We start from the raw sequence: 9376 nt of genomic DNA on the forward strand, positions 1-9376 counted from the left end.
TCTTTCTAATGTGGCCCTAATTGTAGATAGCTGTTACTTTCCTGGTCAATCTCTGCTTAAATACTCATTCATTAAATAATTTTAAGTGGGTTTCTTTAACAAAATGGGATGATTCTTCCTTGTCACTAAAAATGCATTACTGTTCATGAAAACTGGTTTGGATCCGCCCCTTCCCTGGTCCTGTGTTGGAACCCCCTGGGCTGGTCTAGTGAGGCACATACTGTCTAGGATCACTGATGCATGTTAATGCCTGGCCCATGTATGCAATGGATTACGAAGGGGCACTGCCACACTAATTTCTGAGAAATGTTATGCTCATTACCTGCGTGTGCATCACAGATAGATTCTAACCAGCCCCTCTGTCTTACTAGACTATCTGAGGGCTCATAGACTTGGGGAAGTGAGAGATAGTTGCAATTTAACCTATGGAACATTTGCACTTCTATACATGCACAGCCAAAACCTATCGCCAAAACCCCGAATGGGTAAGCCATTGCCAGTGCTTTAGTTCTGGAGAAAAGTTTGGGCAATTTTTTTTAAATTAACTAACTCTCCTATCACTATTTGACTTTATGATTGTCTCTGACCTTGTGTAGTGCTTTTCTGCCTTTGGACTAGATTTGCTCAATTGAAATAATATAAATACATGAATTGATTCACAAATTTCACTAGCTAGCGAAGGCCAGACCTATAGTCTTTGCCAATGCTCGTTTACATTCAAGGTTCAATAAATGAATCTTTTCATTATGTTGTTAATAATTTTATATTTCATCTCCTTTCTTTCTAAACTTCTTTCCCATTCCAATGACACCTTTCTTGGATGATTCCCCTTACAGCTATTCTTTTTCTTTTGTGCTAATTGCCACCATTGTACAACCAAAATTCCTATCCTACCTCAATATTCTTTAAAACAAAATAAAAGGTGTATATACTACTAACTATATGTGGGCTGTTCTGCTGTCATGATCTCTATCAGTCTTCATTTTTTTACTGCTCTGCTCTAAATGCTACGCTACAGGGCTTTAGTTTAAAATAAGGGTTGGATGTTAAGCTATTAAGTTGGACTACTACTACTAAGAAACCAGTATTTGTCAATGTTTGTTTGTTTTGATGGTACCGTTCACTCTGTTTTAGCAGAAAGAGTTTTGTAGTTCTACTGCTGTTGAGGAAAGGATGACTGCTTAGCAAGTATACTCTCTTAACAATTTTTTTTTTATACCTTCTCAGTCTAGAGCCTCCGACATGAAGTTTGTGGACACATTTTATGGAGACGAAATCATCCAGGGCGAAAGAAAGAGGCAGAGAGTGTTGAATGGCAAGTTCAAGGATGAATTTGTGGATAACCCTGGGTACCGCACTTTTTTGAGAAGTTCATTCCTAAAAACTTGCAAGGAAGAACTATGAAAGACGCCGAACATGACATTCATGGAAATGGGAAAGTGGCAAATTCCTTGCACTACAGGCAAACCAATACGTTGGCATGGAGCCAACATAAACAGCTGAACCAATTGGGAGAATGCATCATTCAATTATATATAAGGATTCTCGTTTTCAGTAAATAAAAAACATAAATATTCTTTTTTTTCTGGGATGGACTACTGACTGCGAAAGAAGTCCAGTGGCTTTTGTTGATTTCCCACTTACCCTGGCCAGAACAGTGACAATGTGAAGTATTAAGGGAAAGGCTGGAAATGGTCGTGGATGCTTAACCAAAAGCAGAAATTTTCAGCCTTCTATGAAGGGAAAGGAAGGTGGAGCTCCATAGATGATCGTCTGTGCGTTCATTTTGGGTGTCTTGCAATACTTGTCAGTTGACAATTGAGAGGTTGTTAGTCATGAGTCTTACGATAAGGGAAGTCTGTGAACAGTGAAAGTTCTGAGTGCATGTAATGGTGCAATAAGCTATATGGTTTGGTGTTTGAGCCCTAAGGAATCTCGTCTTTAAATCACCAACAGTTTTAGAGAAGCTTGAACACAAAGATACAATTTTTAATACGAGGCCTGGGATCATGCCTTTCTGTTTGCGGCGCATAGGTCGAGTTACTTTGTTATCTTGGTTCCCTGAACAGTCACAGAAACTTGTGGAATAGATAATCTGTGGTAAAGGGTGTGTAATTCAAAGTATTTTCCAGTGCTATATTTGTGCCTGTGTTTGCTGGTGCTAAGCGCCCGCTCTCATGTTCTTGGCATTGACAAATATAGTGTTTGAACTTGCACGGTGGTGAATCAGTGAAATGGTCAAAACTCCGTGCCAAGCAACACCTGCGGCAGACTGTTCCTGATTCTGTAATGCAAAAGCAAGTTGCTGAGACTGAGTCATCATGTGATGCGTGAAGACAGAATGGTCACAGAAAGGCACAGGCACAGCACGTCGCCAGGGCAGGAGAGTAGAGATCTTGCAATGCTCCACAGTGCTGAACACCTCTGCCCAGTGCCTTCCATTGGCTGATTTGAACTAAGTGACTCAGTGAGTATGCACAGGCCGTGCACTAATAGAGAGCACAGTATCGGCCAGCTAGTTTGCTTTCTCACTGCATTTGCCTAGCGCAGCCTATCTGTGCTCCCACATCTGCCCCTGTGTGAGCACTCACTTGGGAGTCACCCGTCGAATGGTCTGTCGCAGACTATGAGGGTACAACCTTGGGTATAAGCATTGCAGCTCGATGGGCCCAGTGGTGATGTCCTTGTGGACTCCAGTTCAGCAGCTACTGGGTATGGCGTGATTGCACAGTTCATGCTGGGCCAATACAGAGTGGTGCCAGGTAGGTCAAATCCAATGATCGTTCTTGAGACCTCAGGTGAATGGCGCATGAAAAAGCCCCCGCACATAGAGAGAGCTTTAGCTACAAGGGCCTCTCTCTAGGGGATTGCCTTCTTAAATTTGAGTTTGTTTATATTCTAATTTATAAGCATTGGTAATGTTGTAGGCAATGTGCGTTTTATCTATAGCATGACCTGCGCTTGTCAATCACATGAGGGTTCACAAGCAGGTTTCTCAATATATGACACCATAGAACGTACGTCAGATACAGAAATTCGTCAACAGCAGTACTAAAGTGAGCAAGCACTACCACTCCAGGCCCCGAGTCCTTCCCAAGAGTACAGTAGTGATGCTGTAGTTGTTGAGGGACGGACGTGAGCAGTGTTTCTTTCCAGAGCTGCTGTAATTCTAGTGGGGCATGAATAGCATTCGTGAATAACTCTTCTCTGCAGGGTTGCACTGGGCAGGATCAGCACTTCGCAGCAGGATCAACACCAAGCAACGTTTATTTACTTACATTGGGCTTCTCACACTGCTTAGAGGCGGCAATTCGCAGTGAGAGACCAGGTATAGAAGTCACTGGTCAGTGATCCGCAGAGCCCAGCAGAGTTGCACAGGCAGTGAGTGGGGCGGCAGTGAATCCCTTCAGACGTGACCGCCCAAGAAAAAGTATTTGGGCGCACTGATTTATTTCTTTGCAAAGTAAACATTGCTAGTGTCCCGCTATAATCACCGACCAGAGTGTACCGAGATTTTGCTTGTGGGATTTGATGATCAAGCGCAATAAATAAATATGTGCTTCGCTTTTTTATTAACAAATGTAATTTATTGTATTAGAGTTGTTTAGTGTCATAGCCCCGGTTGAATGCAGTGCGTCAGAGCCAGTGAGTTTGCCACTGCGAAGTACGTTTTTGTTATTTACCGTCGCATTTTGTGTTCTGTTTATGCTTTTGCACAAACACACCACGAAATATTTTTTTACTAATTGCACTGGAGCAGCTGTTAATTGCAAAATAATGGACCTGTTATGAAAGGTTTGCAAACACCATTTCATGGAGTTCTCTAGGATACATGCCAAGACGCAGGACCACCACATCTTTAGTTTCTTATATTTAATATTTTAAACCTGGAAACATGAATTATCACATAAAAGCTGTGAAATATATTACTAGTAGATAAATGTAGTAGTGCTGTAAAAGAGACTAACAATTTAGTTTCACTTCCCGTTTGGGGTACAATAGCTTCCAAGGATCTCCGCCTTCACGTGTTTATTTAACTTCATATAAATATGCTGAAATGGCAGCAATTTTTGAACTTGTCACATCCCAATGAAAAACAAGAACCCTTCTGGCTCACCTATGTTTGGCTTACAGTTGCTTATATTTTTAGCAGTCAGGGAAGTACTTTGTATTTGTTTTTTCAACCGGTTTTTATAAAACATTTTAAAAATATACATTGTACTGTATAAGGAAGATATTTACATTTTAAACACACACTCACATGCACACATCCCTTTCTTTGTACAGTGGTTTTACACTTTTGTATTTCAAAACCTTTGAATAGTATTTGACGCTAATTCAGTTGTCACCTTGAATGCAGTACTTTTTTAGGATTTTTTGGGAAAATTAGTGAGGACCTGATACTTAAAGTAATTTTAGGCAGTGTTTTAAAGCACATTTTTAATAATTATTCTTAGTAAAACAGAATTATACATTAGCCCTTCAAGTGTGTTTGTGATGTTTAACTTTTAATTCATGCTTATAAGCTAAACCCTAGGCCTAAATTAATATTATTGTCTTCCAGTTTGAGTCTAATCCCCAGCTACGCAGATCACTTCATATACCATGGGTGGGAAAGTTTGGTTGGACTAAGGTTGTCGTTGAAGATCATTATCTTCCCACGAACGTGAAGGTGATCGTACACAGGGGAAGATAGCTGCATAAACCCACATGAGAACTTTACCCATCTTTAGATACAAGGGATTAGACTTTGCCAAATAGACAAAAACATTGTTAGCTGATGTATAATACCTGATCACATTTGTGATTTCTGTTGTCCTTTAAGCAGAACTGCAGTCATTTAAAATAGTTTTGAACATGGTTAATCTTGTAACCTACCTGAGCATTTTTTTCTTTTTTCCTCCCTATATACGTGTTTTGTAAATGTCAAACCCCTGTTCGCAGCTCTTGCGAATTACCATGGTAGCCGAATGTTCCGCTCTATGGCCTGTGCGTGGCTTGAACATCCTCTGCTAGCTTGTCCTGTGACATAAAAGGTAAAGTAAGGGGGTTGGTTAGCTGATGCAGTTGTGACTGAAAAGGACGCTTGCAATAAATTGCCTGTGAACACATGGACACCTTCAAGAGTGCTTAATGTCATACAAAATATTCAATAATACTATAGCGATCCACTTAAGCTCACTAAAACAGGAATATGTAGACAAAACTCAGAAAATGTGCCAATATTTTTTGATCTCTATTTTATCAGTTCCACTTCAAGCTTCACAGACCGATGCTGAATAAGCCTTTGTACAGTTGGCAATTGTAAGTGTAAAAGTAGATGAATAAATGACTCCTACTTTTCCTCTGAACGTTTGCGTGATTACTGGGGTTTACTTAACAATTATTTTATGAGCGTTAAATATTTTGACTTTTTTTAAGATGCATGTACGATTATACTGTTTTGTCAAAAAAACAAAATGCAGCGTGAAATTTCAAGCCAACTGAAGTATGTTGCATAGTTACCTAAGGACATTCTGTATCACTCAAGTTTGCAGGGAAAACGTTTGTAGTTTTTTGTTACAAGGACCATGAAAATTCAGTTTTAGAGACAATTTCTGGCAATGGCTTAGTAGACCCTTGTTGACACTTGCCTTGTTTCTTTGATATTAAAATTATTTTTTGAAGTTTTCATAACTGGTTAGCTGTCTATTCCATGAATATATATGTTTGTTAATAATATAAATGTATTGGCCATTTGAAACATCCATACTCAAATGTTGGGTGTACCCCAGCTATAAAAGTTGCCACTGAGGATTCACAGGCATATCAATAAAGCACTTCTAGAATAAACAGTATAGGTGAGTTGTACCTTCTAGATTTTAAAAGATCAATTTCTTTCTTCGTTGCCATTCTCCTCTATCATGAACCTTCAGCTCCCCTCGACCATTGAAATTTGCACAGTCTCGGATAAAATGCAAATCAAAACTTGCATATAGTTTCAGTATCGGATGCCTAATGTAGAGTGGATTGTCATTGGCATGTTCAGTCATCTTTGGGAGCTAAGCTAGTCATGTACTCCCTGTACCCTTCTTATCTGAAAGAGACACGTTAGTGATAGATTTTTTACCTTAGAATATCCCCAGGCATCAGACTGGATCCGGAAATTTTTGCGTAGCAATACCCCTGCGCGTCAGGCGTCGTCCGCGGCTCCGCGTCCGTCGTCGGCGTCGTTCGCGCCGGAATGACGTCGTCGGAGTACTTAGACGCCGCCCATGTGTGCTGACGTCAGTTCTTCTTTTTTCCAAGCCAGCTAGCGCAGATCCGGAGAAGCTCTACCCCTAGTAATTTTTTGACTAAACTTTTTGATCTTTTTGATCATTTCTTTCTTTGAGTCTTCGACTCTATCGGTGCCGGTAGGGATGCCCGGGTTCAAGCCCTGTTAGAAGTACGACCGACTGATGTCGGTTACGGACCCCCATCGCCGGTGCCTGAAGTGCTTAGGCCTCTACCACGACGACCGCACCTTCTCCGACTGCCGGGCCCTGACGTCGAAGGCTAGGCGGGAGCGGTCCCGCAAGCGGCTCGAGCTCTGGCAGTCGGCCCCGCACCATTCCAGGTCCCGGTCCCACGGGAGGTCGAGGGACCGGTCGCGGGGTCGGAGTCCTCGCAGCTCCGGGAGTGGACATCAGTCGTCGGGATCCAAGTCCTCAGGTAAGAGGCATGAGAGGTCGGAGAGGCATCATCGTTCCTCCGACCCGCCCCGGCGCTCGCACGATGCTGGGGGCTCGGGCGACACAGGCCCATGCGGCTCCGAGAGAGTCACAAGCGTCGCCGCCTGCCCCACACCTTCGGGTCCCTGGGCACGGCGCGACGCCGGAGGAGATTGAGCGGTACCTCATGGCCATGAGGTCCCTCCCTCCTCAGCGGGGTCCCGCGGCGCCTTCGGGCCCAGCGGTCCCGGCTGGAGGCCCTAGCGGGTCGGGCGCTTCGGCCCCGACGCCACCTCGTGCTTCGGCCCCAGCGCCGCTGGCGACTTCGGTCCCGGCGCCGCCGGACCTCACCGGTTCCGCTTCCGGGTCTTTGCCGGTGGACCTCGCCGACGCCGGCCCCGGCCCCGAGGGTGTCGCCCCGAGGGAGTCGCCCCCGGCACCCATTGTGGACGCCGTCCCCAATCTTCACTTCGGTCCGACTCTTGTGCCGGTACGGCGCCGCTGGGCGCCGCTTCCGACGGCCTTTGGAGATTTTTATTTCCATGAGGATGCCCAGTCTGTTGACTCTGGGTTACAGGAGACTGGTCGCGAATGTGATTGGGAGGGGTCTGCGGACCCTCTGGCACAGGAGTGCCAGTCTCAAGAGGACTGGACATATGAGCTTGGGGAGGCCAGTGGTATTGACACCTCGCCAGACACTGGATTTGTCTCCCCTCCCACCGTGGCTACGGAGGAGGGGGCTGCTTACAGCGTAGTGTTGACGAGGGCAGCCAAGCCCTTAAACCTTGAGCTCCCCGTCGCGGCCGTGAGGACTAACCTCCTCACTGAGGTTCTTAAACCGCGGGCAAGCTCCAGTGAGCCTCTGCTGCCGTTTAATGAAGCCTTATGTGATGTTCTTCTGGGCACTTGGTCCAAGCCCGCCACAGGTCCGCCTGTGGATAGGAACGTGGCTTGCTTTTTGTCCACCCATCCCACCCCCGAGAGCCTGGTTATCCAGGCCTCCACTTCCCAGACCGCATTCCCGACGGCCCCGCCCGATCGGGAATCCAAGAGATATGAACAGTTTGGAAAGAAGGTGTTCTCGTCCCTGAGTTTGGGACTGCGGTCTGTCAATACCGCATGTCTCTTGGGCCGCTACACCCACACCCTGTGGGACACGGTCGCGGACGTGCTGCCACAATGCCCGGAGGAGGTCCGGGCTAAACTCGCCCAAGCCCTTGTGGAGGGTCGAGATGCGGCGCGATACTCCATCCGGTGTGGGCTGGATACCACGGACTCACTGGGCAGGGCAACGACGGTGGTGGTTAGACGCCACGCCTGGTTGAGGTCCGCCAATTTTTCGGCCGATGTCCAGGCCACTCTTCTGGACATGCCGTTCGATGGCCGTCGCCTTTTTGGCGACAAGGCAGATCATGCTGGAGCGCTTTAAGGACTCCAGGGCTACGGCCAAGTCCTTAGGCCTCTCGGCCACGCGCCAGCAATCGGGTGCCTTTCGCGGCCACGGAAGGGGTGCCCCCAAACGTGCTGCCAGCCACGCACTGCAGAATGTCCAACAGCGCGGTGGCGGCCGTGGAAACCGCCGTGGCGGCGGTCGGGGTCAATGGCGAGGCCAGTCCACACCTCCCTCCGCAGCACCTGCCTCAAAACCTTCCTAGTCCGAGTTTTCAGGCCCATGTGACGCCTGTGGGAGGCAGGGTTCGCCATCACCACTTCCACTGGCGCACTGTCTTATCGCACAGGTGGGTGCTGCAAATCGTCCGAAGGGGCTACTCCCTCCCCTTCGAGGCGACCCCTCCAGCCATGCCACCGCAATTCCACCGCGTGTCGGGGGATCACTTGCAACTTCTGCAAGAGGAAGTCACGGCCCTCTTGGCCAAGGGAGCCATCAAGCGCGTTCCTGGGCCAGAAGTAGGGTGTGGATGTTACTCCCACTACTTTCTGGTACCCAAGAAGGGCAAAGGGGGCCTGCGCCCGATCTTGGACCTACGGAACGTCAACAGCTTCCTCCGTCAAGAGTTCAAGATGCTGACTTTGGCTCAGGTCTTAGCTGCCCTGGACGCCGGAGACTGGATGGTAGGGTTGGACTTGCAGGACGCTTATTTTCACATCCCTGTCCTGCCGGCCCACCGGCGTTGCCTGCGGTTCATGGTAGGCCACGAGCACTTTCAGTTTACCGTGCTCCCCTTCGGCCTTACCAACGCCCCATGGGTGTTCACGAAGGTGATGGCGCTGGTCGCAGCTCATCTGCGCAGGTTAGGGGTGTCAGTCTTCCCCTACCTCGACGACTAGTTGTTGAAGGCGGGCTCGCCCCAGACAGTCGTCAGTCACCTCCAGACTACGGCCGACCTCCTGCACTTGCTGGGGTTCTCCATCAATGTGCCGAAGTCACACCTGTGTCCATCTCAGAAGCTCCTTTTCATCGGAGCGGTTCTAGACTCAGCGCAATTTCGGGTTTACCCTCCCGAACAGCGGGTTCGGGATATTCAGGCTCTGATTCCAGTCTTTCAGCCTTTATCCAGAGTCTCGGTCAGGTTGACGCTGCGGCTTCTGGGACTGATGGCCTCCTGCATCCTTTTGGTGCATCACGTCTGGTGGCGGATGCGGGCTCTGCAGTGGGACCTGAAATTTCAGTGGGCCCAGCATCAGGGCAACTTGTCCAATCACGTCTTGATCTCGGAGGGCAC

The 9376-nt window shown here is 47.4% G+C and overlaps 1 protein-coding gene across 2 annotated transcripts in view; it reads left to right on the top strand.

Moving 5' to 3' along the window:
• LOC144818446 (lysine-specific demethylase 4C-like) overlaps positions 1–5671 on the top strand; it is a 1795190-nt gene extending 1789519 nt beyond the window's left edge. For both annotated transcript variants that reach the window (XM_078675868.1, XM_078675869.1), the window contains one exon: positions 1228–5671. In XM_078675868.1, coding sequence (XP_078531994.1) covers positions 1228–1404 — 177 coding nt within the window. In that variant the 3' untranslated portion in view covers positions 1405–5671. The remainder of the gene's footprint in view (positions 1–1227) is intronic.
• The last annotated feature ends 3705 nt before the right edge of the window (positions 5672–9376 follow it).

This window comes from Lissotriton helveticus, chromosome 2_1 (genome assembly GCF_964261635.1).
Source record: "Lissotriton helveticus chromosome 2_1, aLisHel1.1, whole genome shotgun sequence".
Classification (NCBI taxonomy): Eukaryota; Metazoa; Chordata; class Amphibia; order Caudata; family Salamandridae; genus Lissotriton; species Lissotriton helveticus.